Genomic DNA, 26,204 nt, shown 5'->3' with positions numbered 1-26,204 from the left:
ACAGCTTCTTCCACTGGTGAAAGAAATCCTTGTCATTCTTGAACGAAACACAAACCTGCTTCCAGCTAGTGGCTAAACTCTTTCCCACAAGTCTGATTACTCAGATTATTTATCTTTTGCTGTGAATGCAGGCAGTTTTTCTCTTTCAAGGAATTGATCTGAATTCATAGACATAGAGTTATTCTTAGTATCTCCTTTTAATACTGTTTAATGTCTACAGGTTCAATTAAATAGTTGCATTCCCTCCTTCATTTCTGATAATGGTAATTTTTGCCTCTTCTTTTTTCCCCTTGGTAGTCTGGTTAGATGGATAACTTCTACTGGTGTTTTGGAAGAACCAGCTATCATTCCATTGTATATCTCTATTTTCAATTTCACAGCTTCTACTCTAAAGTTTTTAATTTTCTTTCTTTTTTTAATAACAGAAAAGATTTTAGTGCCATTCCCATATTTATAAAAATTATAAAATTTGACTCTAGGTTTAGTTAGAAAGTAAATTTTAAAAATGTCCAAGGAATAAATCATCCACAGTAGTGGCAAAGAATTTATTCCCTCTATCTGTCATCTAAACAATGCAGTAATATAGAGAATGGGGATAAGATGAAAAACTTTGGGAAGATTTCTTGTACAGTTTCTTATAACTTTATGATGGGGTTTTTATTACAGATTATTTCGAGGTTCTAATTCCTAGCACACTAGACTCCTTAAAACAACTATTAATACATGTTTATGCCACCACCTTCCCTTATTCATCTATTTTCTATATTTATAGTCCAGAGAATTACACAGGCTTCCATATACTAAGATGCTGGGTATTGCTTTGCTCTTTGGAAGGGCTACTGATATAGAAGAAGCATCTTTAAATTTTTAAGACAGACGATGCTCCAGTTTCCCACTGTAATTCCTAATCACAAAATGCTGTCTTCTAACATGTAGATATAGTTCCTATTTATTAGCAGTAAACTTAGTAATGAATATAAGTATATATGTAGTATGTGTGTGTGTGTGTGTGTGTGTGTGAGTTGCTTAGTCGTGTCGGACTCTTTGTGACACCATGGACTGTAGCCTGCCAGACTCCTCTGTCCATGGGATTCTCCAGGCAAGAATACTGGAGTGGGTTGCCATTCCCTTCTCCAGGGGATCTTCCCAACCCAGGGATCCAACCTGGGTCTCCTGTATCGCAGGCAGATTCTTTACTGTCTGAGCCACCAGGGAGACTTCCAATATAAGTGTGTGTGTATATAATCAAAGCACAATACATTGTTTAAATTTTAAATAGCATGTCTATTAACCTACTTGTTTTTCTGACAATAGTAAAGAACACACAACTTAATAAATACTTTCATGATTAAAGTTTTTATCATGCTATCATTTATAATGACAAATTGTAGAAACAATTTAAATATCTAATCTCAGTTGTGTAAATAAGGCAATGAATGATGAATGCTTCATGAAAGTCACTCAGTCCATGTCAAACTCTTTGCAACTCCACGGACTGTAGCCTGCCAGGCTCTTCTGTCCAAGGAATTCTCCAGGTAAGAATACTGGAGTGGGTAGCTGTTCCTTCTCCAGGGGGTTTTCCTAACCCAGGGATCAAACCCAGGTCTCCCACATTGAGGGAGGATTCTTTACTGTCTGAAACACCAGGAAAGTTCAAGTATACTAGAGTGGGTAGCCTATCCCTTCTCCAGCAGATCTTCTGACTTAGGAATCAAACCAGGGTCTCCTGCATTGCAGACAGATTCTTTACCAACTGAGCTATCAGAAATAATGATGAGTAAAAACATAGCTGAAAATGTGACATTTGAAAAAATACAAAAGCATTAAAATTGATGATTATATGCAAAATATTATGTAACATATATGAGAATAATGTGACCACAGCCAAATATAATAACAGCTTTTGCTTTTATCTTTAATAAGAAATACAAGGAGAATAAAATTTTTTTTTAAAGGCAGAAAGTATATTACCAGAATGTAACAGACTAATTTAATGGATGGTAAATATAGTTTAATCGCAACAAAAAAACTTATTTCTAACTGATTGGACTCATTTTTATGCCTTTAATGGTACCTTATAAAAGCTTGGTTAACTTTTGAATATCATCCCCTGGTGGCACAACTGGTAAAGAACAGCTCACAATGTGGAAGACCTGGGTTCAATCTTTGGGCTGGGAAGATCCCCTGGAGAAGGGAACAGCTACCCACTCCAGTATTCTGGCCTGGAGAATTCCATGGACTGTATATAAGTCCATGGGTTCGCAAAGTGTCAGACATGACTGAGCGACTTTTACTTTAACTTAATCAAATAGTATTTGTATGAACCACATTGTCATCAACTTTGTTTCTCCTCTGACTTGGCATAATCAAGGGTTTCTTTTCCCTAACATCCCTATCCCAATTAACAGAGTTGATTGCATCGGATTTTGGTGCACAGCCTCTCTCCTGTCCATGTTTGCAAGAGCTTACTTCTTTGCATCTTAACCAATAGTGAGGTTTCCTGTTTTGATTTGTTTAAACTTTTGCAAATTTTATAAGTGACCATAGAGAGAAATATAGGTCTGGATATATCTTGGTTCCACTTTTAAAAATTTTTATTTTCAAGCTAATCTGTGTTCCCTCATTTATCAATGCAAAGCTGGGCTTCCAGACATACCCAATTGGAGATTTCCTCTGATCAGGATCAGTGGCAGAGACCGTGCCTACAGAGGATCCATGAGGGCATTCTTCAAAGATTTCAAAGATGTAATATGGGAGGAGGAAAACAGGAGGCTCATCAACATCTTCCACCTGGATCTTGATGACAGTGGTGGAAGCTTCAGTGTGGTATTCCCTGAGATGCGCATCAACTTGGGGGTTTTTAACTTTTGCTTTAATACGATAGTGGTTCTGGTCCTCAAAGTTCACTTTCTGCAAAGTAATACAGTGTACACAGAAAACCCAAGGAATTACTTAGGGGGAAAAAAAAGGTTTTGTTGATAAATTAAGTCTCAGGTGCTTTCCAGTTAGGTTTTTACTATTTATGTTCTTGGATCCCTATGAGATTGTCATTAAATATTTAGTAGTTGTGGAGAAAATCCCTATGTTATGTGTATTTTGTTATTTACAACTATTACAAAATGTTTTTAGTTAATAACTAGTTTTTTTAGGATTAAAGCTATACTTTTCTGAGTATAAAAATCTTAGGGAGTTGAGAATTAATTTCCTGTTATTTAAATATTTTTGAAAAGTTTGTCCTCTGTTTTAAAATCTTTTTCAAAAACTCTCCTACAGTGTAATTCAAGGAACTCTGTAATAACTCTCTCATCAGTTATATCTGAAATATATAGATAGAAATATAAAAAACTGAACTTTTTCTTAATTTTTTCAGAAGTATCTTACACAAAACTGATAATTAGCTATTTTAAAATTATGCTTTGTAATTTATGCTAAAATGTAGGCAATATATGTTAATATTCTAAAAAATGAAACATCTTAGAAGTTTTTTAAAAGCACACATATCTTTCCTTTTTTCTGTAAACTATAAATCACAAGATCTTAATTTAATTACTTAATTGAAACAAACACTAATTGTTTACACAAAATAATAATATGTATTTCTGATTTGATTTTGCATTATTATGCAAAGCAAAAAAAATTAATGCATCTACCTTTTTTAGTATAATTATTCCTTCTTGGGTCTCATTATTGGTAATGACGTCAAATGTTCTTGAATCGTCTTCAATGCTATAGTCCATTTCTGCATTCTCTCCTATGTCTCTATCATATGCCATGATTTTTCCTATAGATGTCCCAACAGGTGCAGATTCAGAGACAGTCAAGCGGTATAAACCTTCAAAAACAAAATTCAGGATATTTTGCACAGATAATTAACATAAAGAACTTCCAAATATAGCACCCTCCTTTTATTTAATGTGCTATCAGAAAAAACATACCCATTCTCACTAATTGCTTATTCTAAATACACCTCTCTCTCTCTCCCTTTATATTTTGCAGTCTAAAATCTCCCTCATATCTTTTTGAATATCTATTATTTTCTCTTTAAATATATCTTAGAAAGTTCTTTCACCACTACATATAATTTCCAAATTTCTATACATATTTGTGTGTGTGTGTGCGTGTGTGTGTCTCTTAGCTACCCAATCATGTCCAACTATTTTTGACCTCATGGGCTATAGTCTGCCAGGCTCCTCTGCCTATGGGATTCTCCAGGGAAATTGATAGACATTTCCTTCTCCAGGGGATCTTCCTGACCCAAGGATGAAACCCTGGTTTCTTGCAGGAAGCTTCTTTATTTTCTGAGCTACCAGGGAAGCCCATTCATACTCATACCTTCTCACTATTCATGGATTTATTTTCTGTTGTATCCTTCAACAATGCCAAATTATATTTGGTACAAAGTTTTTCAATATTACTCAGGCATTCTCTGATACCTAAAATTACCAATAAATATAAGTATGAATTAAAGAAGGTAGTGTCTAAAAGCAAATATTTGAGTTCTAAGTGTACTAGTTTGATTTAAGAGACTATGAACTTGGATTGCATTAACCATGGTTGAAATGAAATAGAAAGATGTGGAAGTATGCATCCATAAAAAAGAATGAAATAAGAACATTTGCAGCAACATGGACGGACATGTAGATCATTATACTAAGTTGAGAATGTTGGAAAGAGAAAGACAGATACCGTATGCTATAACTTATATGTGGAATCTAAAATATGACACAAAGGAACTTATCTACAAAACAAAAACAGACTTACTGATATGGAGAACAGACTTGTGGTTGCCAAGTGGGATGGGGAGTGCGGGAAAGGATGGATTAGAAGTTCAGAACTAACATGTGAAAACTATTATACAGAGAATGGATAAACGAGTCCTACTGTAGAGCACGGGAAACTATACCCAATACCCTGTGATAAATAATAAAGGAAAAGAATATGAAGAAGAATGTATATATGTGCATAACTGAACCACTTTGCTGTATAGTAGATATTAACACAACTTTGTAAATCAGTTATGAAAATGAAAGTCACTAAGTTGTGTCCAACTCAGGCTCCTCTGTCCATGTTAATTCTCTAGGCCAGAATACTGGAGTGGGTAGCCATTCCCTTCTCCAGGGGATTTTCCTAAGTCAGGGATTGATTTCAGGTCTCCTGCATTGCAAGCGGATTCTCTACTATCTGAGCCACCAGGGAAGCCCAAAATATACATCAATAAAATAATTTTAAAAGAAACAAATGATGGAGCTGCAATAGTTGGTTGGTTGTGAAAAACCATGCAGGCATCAGATGATTCTATTCTTTTTATATAATGGCAGTTATATTTGAAATATATTGACACAAATAAAAATAAATAAGCTTCCTTTCTTTACTTTTCAGAAGTAACTTGCAAAAAACTTATTAAAATTAGTCACTCATATATCATTTGTAATTTATGCTGAAATGTAAAAAATCATCAGGAATGATAACATCCTAAAGAATAAATCTTAAAATTAAAAAAAGGAGCACATTCAATATAATTTGTCTTTAAAGGGATTCTTGATTTCCTTAGAAGCACATAGTGAGTCACTACATAGACTGCCTTGTGAGATCTTTCTCTATTTTTAAGCAGGAGAAATGTCACTTTAAAATTGGTAATATTTCGCTGTTTTCAGGAAGCAAGAGTTTAAGTGTGCTACCATGTATCTGTCATTGTGGGGAAGTTAAAAGAATCATTTATTCGATTGCACAAATTAAAAATTGCCAACAAATTACTCTTGAGGAGAGAGTGACACTATCCCAAATCTGAAAGCAGATGTTTTAATACATTGCCAAATCAAGACTTAGTCTGTGCTGTTTCCCAAGACTTAGTCTGTGCTATTTCCCATACTTTCAAAAATCATTTGTTAGGGTACTTCTTACTTACTGTCTTTAAATATGGGTTTATTGTCATTGACATCAGAAAGTTTGATTAATACACTTGTTGTTCCAGACAGTGCTCCAGGCAGACCAATCATGTCTTTGGCTTGAATAATCACCCAGTACTCATCTTGCAGTTCTCTATCCATTTTAGAAGATATTCTTATTTTTCCTTTAAAAATGTAACAAAATACAATTAGTATTTCATAATTAACCATGGCTTCTCCCTAGTTAATTTCTTAAGAATTTGAACATAAGATCATTTGTTTGACACATTTTGAATCATTACAACATGCCAGATGCTGCCCTGGAGATTAAAATAAGAAAATAAACTATTCACCAACTCTGCCTAGAGTTTAGTCATCACAATACTAATAGTAGTATATCCTTAATAAAATACTATGTTAAGATAAACCACAGGGAGAGAAGAAGAAAGTCTTATTTTTCTGCTTTCTTTTCTGACCTGATACTAGGGTGCTACAATTATCTGTTCCCCTAAACTTGGAAGGAGTTGATTTACTATAGATACATGTGTAAATTAAAATGCTAAATTTATGCAAAAAATACTGTGCACCTGTGATGTTAAAATCTATTTTGAGTCATAACATGTGAAGAAGGGCTGATTTTTGATTCACAGTTACTCATAATCCACCAACAGAGATATTCAAACCCACACTGGACCATGAAATTGTTGTGTTAAGTGTCCACTTTCTATAAAATTATTCAATAAAAAGTTATTCATCATTGAGGAAACCTAGGAGAAACTTAAGATGGTACATAGGAGGGTGAAATGCAATCCTAAAGATTGGGGAACACATAATACAAATATAAGAAAGGGAATGGCTAATTGTCAACAACGTCTGGGCAAAGGTATTTATTAAAAACTGTGATACCTGAACAAAAATAAAAGAAGGATAAATTGGACCACACTCTCATGATATTTTAACTGTGGACTGGTGTTTCACCATTATATTCTAGTATATGGACAGGGAGGCCTGGCATGCTGTGATTCATGGGGTCGCAAAGAGTCGGACACGACTAAGCGACTGATCTGATCTGATATGTAATCAATATGGAAACCATAGAATATATGAAACAGATTCTCCTACAGTCTTCCCTAGATGTGACTCAACAGAGAATCGTGTTTGCTATTAGCAAAGGTGAATAGTATTAGGCCTTCTGAATTATATATCCAAAGGTGTAGAGACTGAGAGGAACACAAAGACCTTCACTTCCCATGTGTGGAGGCTTCAACTAACCCTGCCTACTTCCTTTTCTTTTCTTCTCACCTTCAAAATGAACAAATTTAAATATATTCCTAGATCCTCTTACACACTCCAAAACTTACCTCTTCTGTGTTTTGGCTTTCAATTGTCTTGCTGCTCACTCTACTGCTCCTCTGCTAATGAAATTAATTGCTTTAGCAGATTTGTTCAATATATAATATTTAAGAAGCCAGAGAGGAGTAGGAGGGAAAGACAAGGCTCGAAATGGCCAAGAAGATCGAGTGCCACCCAGCACACGTCTCCTCCACAGATAACCCACTTTCTGCTTTCCTCCTCTTCTGTTTTCTCACCCTGGTGCCTGGGTAGTCTAAGAGCTTCAACAGTTTCCCTTCTCAGGGATTTCCTGTACATTCTTCCTATAACCTGGAATGCCTTCCTCTCCTCACTTTGATCGCAGGCTCAGCTCAGCATCCTGTTTTCAGTGCATTCTGCCTTGCCAGACAATATGAAATAGTGCTTACTTTCTTCTATTGAACCTTGTTTATTTTACTTCATGATATACACAAACTGAATGCATGTATTTATTAATATGCCAATGTTTAAAATTTATATTTAAATTCCAAGAGACAAGAATTCCTGTTGCTTCCTTTAAATTATTGTTTTTTTTAAATATTGCAATGTTGTACTGCTGTAAACACAGTATATTGTAAACACAACACCTCTTACATATTCGACCCTTCTCAACCAAGATCATGTAAAAGAATGAAAACCTAATGTCTTAAGGCATCTATTCATTGCATGTATTAAAATAACTTTAACTTGTACATTCAGGATAATAAAAACTAGGTATTATTCTGGGAGAATTAAGAATATAGTCACTCAAATCATACTTTTCAAAATCTGATTCTCACAAGAGACCTGATTGATAAAAGCTGAGACATTTAGTATTTGCTAAATGAATGAATCAATAAAAAATGCTTAAAGACCCAACACATGCTTTAATTGCTTAAAGCTTTTCATGTCATCGAGATGGATATAATACTTGTCTCATTAACAACTATAGAATTTTACTCCTTTTGGTACTTGCCACATTTTTGGGGTGGTTAGTTAGGTATTTCTTTTTTTCATCTTTAAAGACTATAAGCTCCTTTATGTGTATTTAATCTTTGCAGTGACCAAAGAAATCATACTTGTTAAATGACCAATGTTATTTAATTCTTATATGTTCAATAGATATAGAGAAATTTTTGTTTTATTTATTTTATAAAGTATTCAATTGATTAACAGAAATTGAAGAAGCAAGGGTAGAAAAATCAAATGCTATATTCATGTAAATCAAAAGTACATAAAATACAGAGTTATTATTTTTAAGTTCCCACAGCCAGCCATAAACTCAGGATTAACCTCACTCTGGTTGGGTGTACAGGTCAGGTGGAACTCTGTGATTTTAATTTGCATTTCCATGATGACTAGTAAGCTTGCACAATTTTAATATGCTTGCAGGCTATCTTTGTATCAACTTTTTTGTCAATTGTTTGTAAATGTCTCTTTCCCATATTTTTAAAATGTAATAATCCTTAGGTATGCTTTATAGCCCATACACAAATCATTTGTGGTATGGATGTGAAAAATCTAATCTCCCAACCTTAGAAAAATCAGCTAAAAAATAAAAATAATTAAATGCTTAAGATTACATTACAACCTCCTTGTTTATGGAAACATTTGGTCCACTTTACAACACATTTGTAGGCAGGGAATTTTTGTTCTGATGTTTGCCAACTTAGAATCATGTTGAATTGCACGTTATTTCATCCAGGAATACCTGTTGTTGGTTCAATGGAGAAATATGGTTGGCCTTGTAGTAAGCTGTACACGAGACGAGCATTATTGCCACTTGAAGGATCATCAGCATCACTTGCTGTCACCTGGATTACTAATGTTCCTGAAGAGAACATAAATAATCACAAGAAATTAAGACTCTGATCTTTTTGAAAAATGGATCCTAGTTCTCTAAGATTCTTTCTTTAGCAAGAAAGACCTGCCCTCCTTTTTCTGAATTATGAAACAAACAAATATACTTTTGTTTAGACAAGAAAATATAACCTTATAAAAAATAGCCCTTATTCCCAAATACAATATAGAATTCTAAATGTGTAGATCTAATGCAACCTACATATTAAATAACCTAATAAAATATATAATTAAGGATTATTCAAATAATACTCCATTAGTGGGGTAATCAAAGGGAGATTTAAAAGCAGTTTTTCTTCAAAAACCATATTGTAACCAGTTCTTCAAAAAATTATAGAATCTAAAAATATTAATAAATGTTATTAAAATAATCTTGACCTAGTGTCAAGCTGAAAATAAGCAGAATTATTTGGCTAACATCATTCCCCTTAACAAAATGCCTACTTTAATGAATTTTCTTTTAAAGTGCAATATAAAAATCTACCAGCTTGATAAGGTAACCATTCTTAATCTAATTTAGTAACAATCAATAAAATTCATGGGAAATAAATACTTGTATGTTTAAAATCAATGGTTAAATTAAATATCTTTATTTAATTGTGCTTTCTAATGATTTTTATGTAAATATGGAATCTAGCATTATGAGTCTGGTTGAAAATACAAATTTTTGTAGCTCTATGTTCTGTGTTTTTACCATGAAAATAATAAATGTAAAATAAATTAAGATGATACAAATTTGAGGCAGAACTTCTAAAATAAATTTCATAAAGTCTTGCTTTACTCTTACTCATAATTTGTAAATATCAGCTATAAAACTTAGAAGGACTTTAGGAATGATCAATTCTAACATCACTTTAACTATCTGATTTTATTTTCTTCAGTTTCTGTCTTTCTTTTCTCCTGTTTCAGTTTTATTGACATAACATTTCATTAAATACAGATTAATTAACTTTAAAACCTTTAAATATTTTCTAAAGGTTTTTTCTAAAAAAGTCAGTGGAGAGAAGTAAGCCTGTATACATTCTTAATCAGTAATTTTAAAACTGTAGAAATCTTCAAAAATAGTAAAGTAACATAAACAGTAATAATAAATAAGCAATGAAGCAATTGCTGCTGCTGCTGCTGCTAAGTCGCTTCAGTCATGTCCGATCTGTGTGACCCCATAGACAGCAGCCTACCAGGCTCCGCCATCCCTGGGATTCTCCAGGCAAGAACATTGGAGTGGGTTGCCATTTCCTTCTCCAATGCATGAAAGTGAAAAGTGAAAGCGAAGTCGCTCAGTTGTGTCCGACTCTTACCGACCCCATGGACTACAGCCTACCAGGCTCCTCTGTCCATGGAATTCTCCAGGCAAAAGTACTGGAGTGGAGTGCCATTGCTTTCTCCCATTGAAGCAACTAAGAAATACAAAATATTTGATAATATTTTGTACATTTATGTTTTCTGTGAGGAATTGTCACGTATAAGAGAAATTGTACATTGACTCAAAGTTCAGTTCAGTCACTCAGTCGTGTCCGACTCTTGAGACCCAATGGACTGCACCTCGCCAGGCTTTCCTGTCCATCACCAACTCCCAGAGCCTACTCAAACTTATGCCCATCGCGTCGATGATACCATCCAACTGTCTCATCCTCTGTTGTCCCCTTCTCCTCCTGCCCTCAATCTTCCCCAGCATTAGGGTCTTTTACAAAGAGTTCATACTTCCCATCAGGTGCCGAAAGTACTGGAGCTTCAGCTTCAGCATCAGTCCTTCCAATGAATATTCAAGACTGATTTCCTTTAGAATTGGCTGGTTGGATCTCCTTGCTGTCCAAGGGACTTTCAAGACTCTTCTCCAAAATCACAGTTCAAAAGTATCAATTCTTCGGCACTCAGCTTTCTTTATAGTCCAACTCGTACATCCATACATGACTGCTGGAAAAACCATAGCTTTGACTTGACAGATCTTTGCTGGCAAAGTGATGTCTCTGCTTTTTAATATGCTGTCTAGGTTGGTCATAACTTTTCTTCCAAGGAGCAAGCGTCTTTTAATTTCATGGCTGCAATCACCATCTGCAGTGATTTTCAGTTCATTTCAGTTGCTCAGTCATGTCCGACTCTTTGCAACCCCATGAATCGCAGCACACCAGGCCTCCCTGTCCATCACCAACTCCCAGAGTTCACTCAAACTCACGTCCATTGAGTCAGTGATGCCATACAGCCATCTCATCCTCTGTCATCCCCTTTTCCTCCTGCCCCCAATCCCTCCCAGCATCAGAGTCTTTTCCAATGAGTCAACTCTTCGCATGAGGTGGCCAAACTACTGGAGTTTCAGTTTTAGCATCATTCCTTCCAAAGAAATCCCAGGGCTGATCTCCTTCAGAATGGACTGGTTGGATCTCCTTGCAGTCCAAGGGACTCTCAAGAGTCTTCTCCAACACCACAGTTCAAAAGCATCAATTCTTCAGCACTCAGCTTTCTTTACAGTCCAACTCTCACATCCATACATGACTACTGGAAAAACCATAGCCTTGACTAAATGGACCTTTGTTGGCAAAATAATGTCTCTGCTTTTTAATATGCTACCTAGATTGGTCATAGCTTTCCTTCCAAGGAGTAAGGGTCTTTTAATTTCATGGCTGCAGTCACCATCTGCAGTGATTTTGGAGCCCCCAAAAATAAAGTCTGACACTGTTTCCACAGTTTCCCCATCTACTTCCCATAAAGTGATGGGACCAGATGCCATGATCTTCATTTTCTGAATGTTGAGCTTTAAGCCAACTTTTTCACTCTCCACTTTCACTTTCATCAAGAGGCTTTTTAACAGAAGCAGAAGCAGAAGATATTTAACAGAAGCAGAAGATATTAAGAAGAGGTGGCAAGAATACACAGAAGAATTGTACAAAAAAGATCTTCACGACCAAGATAATCACGATGGTGTGATCACTCACCTAGAGCCAGACATCCTGGAATGTGAAGTCAAGTGGGCCTTAGAAAGCATCACTACGAACAAAGCTAGTGGAGGTGATGGAATTCCAGTTGAGCTATTTCAAATCCTGAAAGATGATGCTGTGAAAGTGCTGCACTCAATATGCCAGCAAATTTGGAAAACTCAGCAGTGGCCACAGGACTGGAAAAGGTCAGTCTTCATTCCAATCCCAAAGAAAGGCAATGCCAAAGAATGCTCAAACTACTGCACAATTGCACTCATCTCACATGCTAGTAAAGTAATGTTCAAAATTCTCCAAGCCAGGCTTCAGCAATACATGAACCGTGAAATTCCAGATGTTCAAGCTGGTTTTAGAAAAGGCAGAGGAACCAGAGAGCAGATTGCCAACATCCTCTGGATCATGGAAAAAGCAAGAGAGTTCCAGAAAAATATCTATTTCTGCTTTATTGACTATGCCAAAGCCTTTGACTGTGTGGATCACAATAAACTGTGGAAAATTCTGAAAGAGATGGGAATACCAGACCACCTGATCTGCCTCTTGAGAAATTTGTATGCAGGTCAGGAAGCAACAGTTAGAACTGGACATGGAACAACAGACTGGTTCCAAATAGGAAAAGGAGTTCGTCAAGGCTGTATATTGTCACCCTGCAGTGATTTTGGAGCCCCCCAAAATACAGTTTGTTACTGTTTCCATTGTTTCCCCGATGGGACTGCATGCCATGATCTTAGTTTTCTGAATGTTAAGTTTTAAGCCAACTTTTCACCCTCCTCTTTCACTTTCAGCAAGAGGCTCTTTAGTTCTTCTTCACTTTCTGCCATAAGGCTGGTATCATCTGCATATATGAGGTTATTGGTATTTCTCCTGGCAATCCTGATTCTAGCTTGTGCTTCATCCAGCCCAGTATTTTGCATGATGTACTCTGCATATAATTTAAATAAGCAGGGGAAAAATATACAGCCTTGACGTACTCCTTTCCCTATTTGGAACCAGTCTGTTGTTTCATGTCCAGTTCTAACTGTTGCTTCTTGACCTGCATACAGATTTCTCAGGAGGCAGGTGAGGTGGTCTGGCATTCCCATCTCCTGAAGAATTTTCCACAGTTTGTTGTGATTCACACAGTCAGACGTTTTGCTGTAGTCAATAAAGCAAAAGCAGATGTTTTTCTGGAACTCTCTTGCTTTTTTGATGATCCAGCAGATGTTGGCAATTTGATCTCTGGTTCCACTGCCTTTTCTAAATCCAGCTTGAACATCTGGAAGCTCCTGGCTCACATTCTGTTGTATCCTGGCTTGGAGAATTTTGAGTATTACTTTGCTAGCGAATGAGATGAGTGCAATTGTGTAGTGGTTTGAACATTCTTTGGCATTACCTTTCTTTGGGATTGGAGTGAAAACTGACATTTTCCAGTCCTGTGGCCACTGGTACATTTTCCAGATTTGCTGGCTTATTGAGTGCAGTGCTTTCACAGCATCATCTTTTAGGTTTTGAAATAGCTCAACTGGAATTCCATCACCTCCACTAGCTTTGTTACTAGTGATGCTTCCTAAGGCCCACTTGACTTTGTATTCCAGGATGTCTGGCTCTAGTTGAGTGATCACACCATCGTGGTTTTCTGGGTCATGAAGAGCTTGCAGTTAGGAATGTTATACAGTACATAGAATGTTGACAAAATCACCACGAGGCCAATGATGTGTCTTTCATGGAAACAATCAATGATTGTTTCAAGTGTCCCTTTCCTTATAATACCAGTAAAGATAGATAACAGACACTTGGTGGTTGAGTATCATCTTTAATTTGTATTAGTCAATCAGTGTATGAAGCATGGTATATGTCATTATATATAATCTAACCTGTTTAGCCTCTATTTATTCTATTGATCATTTTAATGTACTCTCACTAAAACTGATAAGGTTGACTCTACAACATTAATAGGTCAAAAATTAAATTATATTAGAAATAAATATATTTCTAAAGAATAAATGATCTATATGTACATTAATGAAAGATATCTTGTGCAGACTATTTTAACCTGAAGTATATCAGGATACCCTTCATCCACATTTGCATCATTTGATCAGTTTCTCAGATTAACTGTATTTTATCATATAGCCCCCATTCAGATTTAATCATGTCTTAAAAAGAACTGCATTCACGGCCCATGTGTCTCACACATTATGAAAGAAACTGGAAGTAAAACAACAGATGTCTACAAAATTCACTCTGGCTTATTGTAATGCAAGAATTAATATTTTTTCAAAAATTAAAAATCAATGACAAATGCTTCTAGTACAAGTTGTAAATATATATGTAGGTTTGAGTAGGGTGGTCCTCGGTAGAACTGGAGAGCTGATCACCCTGCTTAGAACCACTGTGACAATGCAGAATGATCATGAAAATTTTGTGCTAAGGGAAGGAGCAATAACCCAAAACCTGTATATGTGTACACTGAATTCTCTCACCCTTAATTCCTATTCTTCCATCTTATGACACCATCCTGTCATTAGAATTGGGTAATTTGTGGCAACTCTTAAAAAATTAAATTGAATAACTTCTTAAAGTTCAATTAGCAAGGAATGTATACCAGAGCGAGGGAAAGCCTTCACTTGGTGACTGAAAGAGCTAAAGGTCACTGAATTTCTGAGTTGTCATCACAGCTTGATCACAGATGACCAAACTATTTGCAAATGCAAAGAGCCAATGATTGGACTCGTGAAGTCTAAAGCACTCTTAAATTGATTTTTATCTATCCTGTTATGCGAAGAAAGTATAATTATAAAATATCATTTTCTTAGATTTTAATAAGAGCAATTTCTCAGTTTACTTCTTCCTTTAATAAATTTACAACGTAGCATGTAATATAATAACCTGTGTCTCTTATGTCCCCAGCATTGGCAGGAAGGTTCTTTACCACTCTGCCACCTGGGAAGCACAGTTTATAACAATAAAATATGTAATATAGTAAGTCTGCATTCTATCCATTACATTAATAGTTGATGTTGTTTTCCTATATTATCCTTTAGAGATTTTCTCCAATATGGAAAATTTAAATCAACTTTGTGTTCTGAACAGCCTCTTAATCTTAAAGGTAGTCTTTGCAAAGGACTTTATGAAAATAAAACTTAAGATGATATTTGACTTTGCCCACTTTATCAGACATATCGTCTTGCAAAAACTTATTTTGTGTATGTAAACTTACATGTAAATGTGTTCAAATGCTTGAAAAAAAATCACTCTTCTCTGTTGATTTTATTCAACCTCACAGCAGCTTCCATGCAGCTGGAGGATCTCTTCTTTTGCAATATCGCTTCTCATGTCTTTCTTTTCTTACATGACTGTCTAATTCCACTGATTCTCCTTCACCAGTCAACTCCTTTATATCTAGCAGTTCGGTCACCCTGTATCTTTTCCTTTTCCCTACCTACATTCTTCACCAAGGAGATCTTATCCATTGCCATGCCCTCTGCAGCTCTCCTCACTGTGCCATGGGAATTTTTTTCCCAGAACATGGCATGGCTGGCCTCTTTGGATCACTGTCTTTAAATATTACCTCCTAAATGACCCCACTTTGTCCAGTCAATTAGCCATCATCGTATTTTGCTCATACTTAACAGTTTAATAGCATATAAGGTCAAATATTACCTGGCTTCTTTAAAATAGTTGCTTACAGTTTGTACGCTATCATTAAAATATAAGCTCTGTTAACTAGCAATTATTTCATATGTTTCCTTTACAATCAAATCCCTAGTCTCACAAAAAATTCCTAGAACATGTTTGATCTATAACATATGTTTGCTGAAGAAGGAAAAGAAAAGAGCTAGGAGGAAAAGGAGGAGGAGGATGAGAAGGATGGAAGGAGAAAAAGAAATATATCACTGCCTAGTGATCAGACAGAACAATATTAATTCATCATTTATATCTAAGGATAATTGGCCTTGATATATATTACACAGCTAAATTTGTTTATGCTGGTGTTAAAAATCTATGTTCTGAATACATGTAGAAATGGGTCTTTAAATTGCTAGTTGTTAAAGAGTGAAGAATCAGGAAAGTATATATGGAATTTACATTTTTAGACATGCTGGATAATGAATCTAATGTTCAGATAAGGCAGTTTTAAAGCACCTTAGCATAATTTTAAAAATCATCTTTATTGAATCACACATAAATTCAAGTTTATCACAATTAAATACATTTTATGAAGTAAAATTTATATACTATTTGTTGTTTTGTTACAATTTTCTGACAAAGAAAGAGTGGATAAATTTTGTATGATTGTATGATAATTTTCCCCATTTGGAAACAAGTCTGATTTCCAAGGCAGTCAATTATTATATCTCATGGAAAGCATTTTCCTTTACAAGTATTTATACTTAAAGTATTTATTAAAGTGATATTGGGTTTGAAAAAGAAATTAAAAATGGATGAGGCTACACAAAGATCTTCAACTGTTTTGTTTTTCGTTTTCATGATCCCTTGTTTGGATGAAATATAGATTTTTTTGTCTTATAAAATGGTTTCTCCTATTTTTAAATGGAGATGATCTTATATGTTTTTTTGAGATTCAAAAATATAGTTTATTTTGGAAAGTAAATTCTTATATTGAAGAAAGTAATAAGTGAACAAGTTAAAGAATTTCATGTATCACTGAAACATGTTTAACCATTCTTTATTGAAGACTGAAATTATATTTTAACAAGACAAATTACCTAATAATAAATAGTATCATTGCTTATAAAATGTTACTGTATAGTCAAATTTTTCAAGTATTTTACTTAACAGATTTGCAGAAGGAAGTACCCAGGTAGAACTTTAAATAATTCATGTTCAAAACATATGCTTGAAATTTTAAATCTGTTTTCATTGTTAACAGGTACATCTTTGATGTAAATTAATATGCAATACCTTCTGGAGACATCTCTGGTACAATGGCCTCATAAGGTTCATCTAGGAATTTTGGTTCATTGTCATTGATATCCGACACTCTGATGACAAACTCAGACTCAGGTTCCACAGCCCTTCCAGTAGTGGTGTCGATTACCTGGGCTCTGAGAGTGTAGAGGGACCGTTCCTCTCTATCAAGCTTCTGTACAGCATAAATGTCACCTGTTCTTTCATCAATAACAAAAAGACTTTCAGCTCCAACTCCCAAAAGCTTGTACTGGAAAGAGTTGTTTCCATTGTCTAAATCAGATCTTAGCTGCAAGTGCAAAGAGAGATAATTTACTATCTAGATATGTTAAAATAGATATATTTTAACTGTTTCATTTTCATGTTTGTTAATTATTCTCCAAACTAATAACTTCATATAATTCCCATATTGTATTAAATGAGGTGAAATGTTAAATTTAAGATTAAAATCTATCACCAAGAAATTTCACTGTAAAGCAGTATACAAATTTTATTAGTCTAAATAGATGATTCCAATTAGAAACTATAATGATTGAAAAACAAAGTCTCTTTTATACATTATGCACAACACAGTCGGTTCATGTTTACTCAGATGATTACATTTTTAGTCATTAAAACCATAATCTCAAATATTTATATTAGATCGGGATCTAGAGACAGTTAAAGAGATAATGACTTACATAAATTTAAATAGTGATGTTCTATCTCTAGGCTAAAAACACATAGAAGACATGGAAATATTAGTAAGAAAATTAGGGAGCATGTTGAGACTATGATAATAATCTCAATCATCCATAAAATCTGAAAATTGCTTTATATTAGTTTTTTCAATTAATCCTCATACTAATATTGTGAAATACATATTGTTGATTTAATAAATGCTTTGAATAGAGAAGAGAAGTGAGATTTAAAAATATAAAAACTTCCACAGAGTTGTATGGTTTGGGTGTCGAATTATGATTTGGACCAAAGCCCTGTTTGACCCCAGACCCTCGCCTACACAGCCCCTCCCCTCTTACAAATCACTATGTAACATGATCTTTTAGTCCTCAAATTTAAGCCAGATTAGATCTAATTCTTTCTTTCCAATATAGTCCACTTAATTCTCAAATATACTTATTTTCTGGCTCTCACTAAATAGCTTATTCATCATAGTGTTAATGGAATTTTGAATTTTATATATTAAAAAGGGTTATTATATAGATAATACTACATGATTTTTCATATCTAACTTATTTTACATTAAGAGAAGAAGCATTAGACAGGAACCTCCTAATTATCGTGAATCCATGGTTTTCTTGATTCTTTATTCATATTTCAATTTATGAATGTGTGTGTGTGCTCAGTCATGTACGACTCCTTGTGACCTCATGGAATATAGCCCACCAGGTTCCTCTGTCTATCTTATTCCAGGCAAGAATACTGGTGTGTGCATGTTCTCCTCTGTATATGGAATTTTCCAGGCAAGTATACTGGTGTGGTTTGCTATTTCCTCCTCCAGGGGATCTTCCTGACCCAGGGATCGAACTCACATCTCCTGCATTGTCAGGGGGGTTCTTTACCACTGTGCCAGCTGGGGAGCACTATTTATGAATATGCCCTTCTTCAAAGTAAGAGCTTCTCTGAAAATTTATATGGTTAACCAATAGACACAAGCTTAATTTCATAATTTTTCTGACAGCTCAAGGTACAATGTGTCATTATTCTGGACTAATTAATACATTTTTCTATGTGGGGAGAATATCTCAAGATATCAAAATGAACAATTTAATATTATAATGCTGTCTTGAATCATTGTTTTACAATAAAAGAAACAAATTGGAAATAATGAAAAAACAATTACAGCTTTTAAATTTTAAAGTCCTTTATTATTCATAAAAGTGAAGTCCACATGCCCTAATGATAAGAAATTAAGGAAACAAATGTATTTTCTAAAATAAGTATTAGAAGTGAGAAGAATCACAGCCCCTGGTTTCCAATATCATTTCAATATACTTTGAATATCAGGATGAAGGAAAGTCAGATTTAGTTATGAATAAATGCATTTCTAGTATATTCAGTTTAATTGTCATAGATCAGTGAGCTTGATCTTTTTAGGATTCAGATTTAATTTAAAAAACCACAATTTCAACATCTTCCTATTTATGTCACAAAATGCATGTTAAACACATTTCAATTTCATGATTATACATTTTCTATATTTCCATTCAAAACCATTTTTTCAATTATGTATTTACTATCAATTTGGCAAATCAATATGATGAAATCTTTACTTAATTGTGCTTCCAAATTTTAACTCCTTTTAACAAATTGATCAAAAACAAAGTGATTTTGGACATATCAGCTACATTGTCTTTTTACCAGCTCTGTCACTACAACATGTAAATATTCACTATTACTCTCTTTTAAATAGTTACCTGTATGCTGTTTAAGCCCAATGAGGTTGTTTAGAGGAAAGATATCTGTTAGAATACTTTCATAAATATTTTTACAGAATGAAAAACAAAGCTAAATGCTATATGAAAGGAGGAAATAAAAGTTATCTGTAGTGAGCAGAAGCAAAAAAAGAAACAAGAAAATGTGAATTAATCACATCACTAGTCCTCATTCTGATCGCACTGTTGTACTTCCCTTAGAGCCTTACCACTAAAAGTCAAAAACGGCATGAGAAATATTACTTACACCAGATACACACACACACACACACCAATGACTGAAATTGGCCTAAAATCCTAACCGAGGTCATTGGTTGAATGTACTCATATATTTGGCTGATGGGCTAGATGAACTCATGCGGAATCCAGACAAAACACTAACACAGAAGTTCTCCTGAAAGGGCTAGAAGGAGGGAGTTAATGAATTTTGAGTGCTTCACCCTTTGGGCCCAATTAAATTTTAGTGCTAGTTAATTAGCGGTTAAACTTATTTGAGTTCATTCATCCAGAGAAAGAGCCTTACAGAGAAGAAGGACATGATATTATAATTACCTCTGTTTAAAGAAAATCAAATAAGAATAAAAACTGAAAACATGAATAGGAAATGTTTTGTGTCATTAAGGACATTTTCTTAAAATATTTTTATAGAGAGAAGTGAAATAATTATTCATTTTACTTCAACTTCACTAATCAAATGAAGTGTGTAGGTTCTTGAAGCTACATGACTGTAAAAGGATTTGGTATTAATCTATTTCATTAAAAATTAATGAGCGGTAAATCAACACCCACTTAGCATAATGGAAAATTCGGCTAAATACTGTTGGTAAACATTACTGTTGCTTTGATCCATTACCAAAAATAACACCATCAGATTTCCAGATGTTGATAAATGCTGCATTTTCACATGAGAGACCAAAGTGAAATTTGAAAGGCAGAGCTTTCCTTCTTCTTCAAGTTTTGAGAATATTTCAGGTGTTTGCAAATATGAAACAATCAGTTATGCTGTTGTTTGAGCCTTTGTAATAGTTCCACTGAGAAAATGAAAAATTCATCAAATACTGAAGCCTCCTCAACTCATTCGATTACATTTACAAGGTTATTTCCAGTAGCACTTTCAGAAAATCAGTACCTGGCCAATGTGATGTCTGGTCTTATTCATTTCCTCTGGTACAAAAAACTGGTTCCACATCCAGCCACGCCTGATTCTCAAATGAGATCCCGCTGGGTGCCTCACCTCCTCTGTTTTAGAGTTTTCTGCTGCTATAATGCATGGCCATAGGAGAGGAATTCCCAACATAAAAGGCAGCAATAACCAACAATTCATTTTGCTCTGGATTCCAACTGGTACTCTTCAGGGGAACTAGTGTGCTGCAAACAAAACTCTTAAGCTCTCTTGTAATATTTTCAACTCTTACGTATCTTCCATATTCCTAGAGAACAGAATAAAACAATATTTTGACATGTAAAAAATAACACTCTGTGGGAGAAAGTGAGGGTGGGATGATGTGAGAGAATAGTTTTGAAGCCTGTATATTATCATATGTGAAATGGATCGCCAGTCCAGGTTCGATGCATGAGGCAGGGCGCTCAGGGCTGGTGCGATGGGATGACCCTGAGGGATGGGATGGGGAGGGAGGTGGGAAGGGGGTTCAGGATGGGGAACACGTATATACCCATGGCTGATTCATATCAATGTAGGGCAAAAACAACTACAATATTGTAAAGTAATTAGCCTCCAATTAAAATAAGTAAATAAATAAATAAATTGTCCTGAATCACCTAAAACCAAAACAAACACTTTCTCACAGAATTATTGAAGGCAGGATAAAACTTTTGCATCTGTAAAAATGGGACAAAATATGCATTTATTTTCCGGGTAAGCTAGTTAATCATATTTTGTAGAAATAATTTGAATGGAACAATTACAAATTTCTGCTTAGTTATTGTCATAAATCTGCCTGAAGGTGGAAAAGTTGCCCTACCAATCTCCTTGACAGATAACCGGCACTGATAAATTTTTAAAAGTTTAACTCGCTTACTTTTTTCTATTTCAGTAAAACTCAAACTCCATTAAATCAACTATCAAACCAGGTGAAATGTGACATTTCTCTTTTTCAATAGAAATGTTTTTTCATTCAGTTTCTCAAATTATGATACTTTACATAGCTAATTAAATAGAAAAAAAGAGAGAAAATTCAGCTTAAGACCTGGGGGACTTAAAATTTTATACTGATTCATAATATTGATGTTATCAAATACTTTGTGAATAGAAACTCTAAGATATTTTTATATTGCAAATATATACCAAAGAAATGTTTTTCATCTTAACAAAGAAACAAAACCATTTATAGAAAATAAAATACAAATTACAGTGCTTGGGTAACATGGCTGAATGTTTATAATAAGTAAAATGGAGATGAAAGCTATCTTTCAGTATTTAAATAGAAGGTGAGGGTGGGATGATTTGAGAGAATAGCATTGAAACATGTATATTATCATATGTGAAACAGATCACCAGTCCAGGTTCGATGCATGAGACAGGGAGCTCAGGGCGGGGGGCATTGGGATGACCCAGAGGGATGGAATGGGGAGGGAGGTAGGAGGAGGTTCAGGATGGGGAACACGTGTACACTCATGGCTGATTCATGTCACTATATGGCAAAAACCAATAAATATTGTAAAGTAATTAGCCTCCAACTAAAATAAATAAATTTAAAAAAATGAATAAAAAAAATTAAGACACACAAACAAGCTAGAGACTTTTCCATTTAGAACTTTCCGTTTACCTGACACTGTTCATACCAACTCTCCAGGACATGACTGGTAATTCCCAGCTTTAAATGAAACAGAATAACTTTGCATTTCCCATATTTATATAGTCTCCATATAACCAAATTGGATTTGTATGGGATTCAGTTCAGTTCAGTTCAGTTCAGTCACTCAGTCGTGTCCAACTCTTTGCGACCCCATGAATCACAGCATGCCAGGCCTCCGTGTCCATCACCAACTCCCGGAGTTCACTCAGACTCATGTCCATCGAGTCAGTGATGCCATCCAGCCGTCTCATTCTCTATCATTCCCTTTTCCTCCTGCCCCCAATCCCTCCCAGCATCAGGGTCTTTTCCAATGAGTCAACTCTTCACATAAGGTGGCCAAAGTACTGGAGTTTCAGCTTTAGCATCATTCCTTTCAAAGAAATCCCAGGGCTGATCTCCTTCAGAATGGACTGGTTGGATCTCCTTGCAGTCCAAGGGACTTTCAAGAGTCTTCTCCAGCACAACAGTTCAAAAGCATCAATTCTTCGGCATTCAGCTTTCTTCACAGTCCAACTTTCACATCCATACATGTCCACTGGAAAAACCATAGCCTTGACTAGACGAACCTTTGTTGGCAAAGTAATGTCTCTGCTTTTGAATATGCTGTCTAGGTTGGTCATAACTTTCCTTCCAAGGAGTAAATGTCTTTTAATTTCATAGCTGGAGTCACCATCTGCAGTGATTTTGGAGCCCCCAAAAATAAAGTCTGACACTGTTTCCACTGTTTCCCCATCTACTTCCCATAAAGTGATGGGACCAGATGCCATGATCTTCGTTTTCTGAATGTTGAGCTTTAAGCCAACCTTTTCACTCTCCTCTTTCACTTTCATCAAGAGGCTTTTTAGTTCCTCTTCACTTTCTGCCATAAGGGTGGTGTCATCTGCATATCTGAGGTTATTGATATTTCTCCCAGCAATCTTGATTCCAGCTTGTGCTTCTTCCAGCCCAGCATTCCTCATGATGTACTCTGCATAGAAGTTAAATAAGCAGGGTGACAATATACAGCCTTGACGTACTCCTTTTCCTATTTGGAACCAGTCTCTTGTTTGGGATTAAGGAAGAAAAATCCCTGAAGAAGGAAATGGCAACCAACTCCAGTATTGTTGCCTGGAGAATCCCATGGAGAAAGGAGTCTGGTAGGCTACAGTCCACGGGGTCACACAAATCTGGACATGACTGAGCGACTTCACTTTCACTTTCACTTTCAAGGAAGAAAAATAGTTTTGTCAGATTTAACAGTGCCTAATCAACAGAAAAGTCATAAAATCTTTTTGAGTTAGGAGTTTTTCATATGACCTTGTTTGAATTTTCTCCACATATCTGTGATTGTCCCTGACAGATTTCTTAGGTCTTTGACTCCTGTTAGTAAGAGTGTTAAAAAAAGCTAATTATAAAGAACATACTGTTGTTAATGGGAATTCCATGGTTCCTCTCTAATTCCTTCAAGAAGATATATTCTTTGTTGTTTACTTAATGAAAATCAAGAAAAAAATTCACCTGAGGTAAAAATTAAAGATTAATTTTACCCTTATGTTCAATATTTGAAATTTTAATTATGTCTGTTGCTTAGAAATGGATAAAATGCATATTTCTGATAGCAATGAAAAATGAAAACATTTGGAACAAGTACAGTTTTCTTTATGAAAAGATATTTTGTATAAATTTGGAAAACTATCACTAGCAGTGATATGTATTACAATGAGGTGGATGAAACTGGAGCTTATTATACAGAGTGAAGTAAGCCAGAAAGAAAAACACCAATACAGTATAGTAACGCATATATATGGAATTTAGAAAGATGGTAACAACAACCCTGTATGTGAGACAGCAAAAGAGACACAGATGTATAGAACAGTCTTTTGGACTCTGTGGGAGAGGGAGGGGGGGATGATTTGGGAGAATGGCATTAAAACATGTATAATATCATATAAAAAACAAATCGCCAGTCCAGGTTCGATGCAGGATACAGGAAGCTTGGGGCTGGTGTACTTGGATGACCCAGAGGGATGGTATGGGGCGGGAGGTGGGGGGGGTTCAGGATGGGGAACACGTGTACACCCGTGGTGGACGCATGTTGATGTATGGCAAAACCAATACAATATTGTAAAGTAAAAAATAAATAAATAAAAAAATAAAATGTCAGGTAAATACCATCATAGTTAACTTTATATTATGATATCTTCATACATTTAAGCATAGAATAGTATAACAAACACCATCATTTAGGTTCAAAATTATCAAGACATGATCAGTCTTGCTTAATCTGTATACACACCTATTTCCTGATATTAAAAACAATTTGAAATGTCTATCATTTTAATGATTCATTACACACACAAGCAAACTTGGACACACATGGCATATATATATATATGTGTGTGTGTGTGTGTGTGTGTGTGTGTGTGTATGTATGTACCCTTTTTAAAAATCAAAATTGACTACTAAAAATTAAGAATGTCTTCAATACAATCAAATATTCAAACAATACTCAAAGTAAAATTATTTAAACATATTTGAGTCAAGATTCAGCTATTTCCACACCATGTAGTTTGTTGAGACATTTGTTACATCTCAGTTAATCCACAAGACTCATCACTCTAAATTTAACTTTTCTTTCCATTTATGTGTTGAGAAAAGTTATTGATCTTATGGATTTTCGCACATTATGGATTTTTCTGACTGCATCCCCACAGTGTGGTTTAATGTGCTTCTTTATTTACTTTAAATTAGTAGAATCTTGATTAGATGCAATTTTACATATTTGTCAACAATACTCATAACTGATACTCTACATTTCATATTGCTTCATATCTGAAGGCAAACAGTTCTTACTTTTGTCATATTTTATTTCCAGTCTTGATGTGTTCTTGTTCCTAAGTTTCATTATTAGCTTCATGTACTGGCACTTGAATCATTTATTATGAATTTCCTCATCACTCTTCCTTTTAAAGTTTTGCCAGTTATTGATGATAACTGTCTAAATCAAATATTTTAGTGATCACATAAAGAAACACAACAAAGAACGAAAAAAAAAAGAAACTCCTAGAACTGAATGATGTAATATTTAAAATCAAAATGGTTATATCAAAAGATCAAACATATAAAAGAAAATACCATTGATTTTAAATATTATTTTTTAAATTATTCAAATTAAAGTAGAGAGATAATAGCAGCAGCAGAAAAAATGATTTTTAACAATAAAGAGAATTTCAATAACTATGGAACAATTTCAAGTAGTATAACATCTATATCATTGGAGTCCAAAAGAGAAAGGAGAGAAAATAATAATAACCAATGGTTTTTCAAATGTGCAGAACAATATCACATTTAAAAAGACACTCAACAAACAAGTAAGAGAAAAATCATGTTATTGTAAAATTACTAAAAATAAAATGTTAGGATAAAAAGGGAAACAATGAGAATGTCCATTAAATGCTCATCAGAAATAACTGATGAAAAGAGAGTGACACATATAAAGTTCTGAGAGAAAATCCTTCAACCTATAATTATATATCCTTCAAAATCAAGGTAATATAAAACACATTAGAATTAATCAACAGCACAACTGCACTGTAAAACTATTAACTGGAAACTCTTCAGAATGAAGGACATGTGGACCAACATAAAATAACGAATTAGAAGGAAATATTAAATATGTATAGTAAATATAAAAGGCTATTTTGTATTTTTATTGATACTTTAAAATATCTACTATTTATAAATTAATAACAATATTACAGGGTATATAACATGTAGAATAAAATCAATGCTGATAATGATGAAAATAAAGGGATGTGGGAAATTACACTATCTATTATTCAACTTCTTGCATTATAGATAAAGTGATGTAGCAATTGCTCACGTAGGCTGCTGTGAGAAATGATGGATGCACACCAAATTCACCAGAGCAATCACTAAAAATAAACAAAATGCCGTATCATGTGACGAAGAAAGGGAAAGTAAGATTCTAGAAATTTTTATTAGTGCAATAATAAACAGGAGACTGCAGGAGAAGAAGTA

At 34.6% G+C, this 26,204-nt stretch overlaps 1 protein-coding gene across 1 annotated transcript in view; it reads right to left on the bottom strand.

Moving 5' to 3' along the window:
* CDH19 (cadherin 19) overlaps nt 1-26,204 on the bottom strand; it is an 82,722-nt gene that overhangs the window by 34,239 nt on the left and 22,279 nt on the right. Inside the window, exons 2-7 of the mRNA XM_005904574.3 lie at nt 20,498-20,798; nt 16,928-17,222; nt 8,947-9,066; nt 5,906-6,070; nt 3,651-3,832; nt 2,657-2,910 (exon numbers count right to left, since the gene is read on the bottom strand). Coding sequence (XP_005904636.2) covers nt 2,657-2,910; nt 3,651-3,832; nt 5,906-6,070; nt 8,947-9,066; nt 16,928-17,222; nt 20,498-20,692 — 1,211 coding nt within the window. The 5' untranslated portion in view covers nt 20,693-20,798. The remainder of the gene's footprint in view (nt 1-2,656; nt 2,911-3,650; nt 3,833-5,905; nt 6,071-8,946; nt 9,067-16,927; nt 17,223-20,497; nt 20,799-26,204) is intronic.

Source organism: Bos mutus, chromosome 24, assembly GCF_027580195.1.
Source record: "Bos mutus isolate GX-2022 chromosome 24, NWIPB_WYAK_1.1, whole genome shotgun sequence".
Classification (NCBI taxonomy): Eukaryota; Metazoa; Chordata; class Mammalia; order Artiodactyla; family Bovidae; genus Bos; species Bos mutus.
Note: the sequence above shows the minus strand (reverse complement) of the source record. Positions and strands in the feature narration are given on the sequence as shown.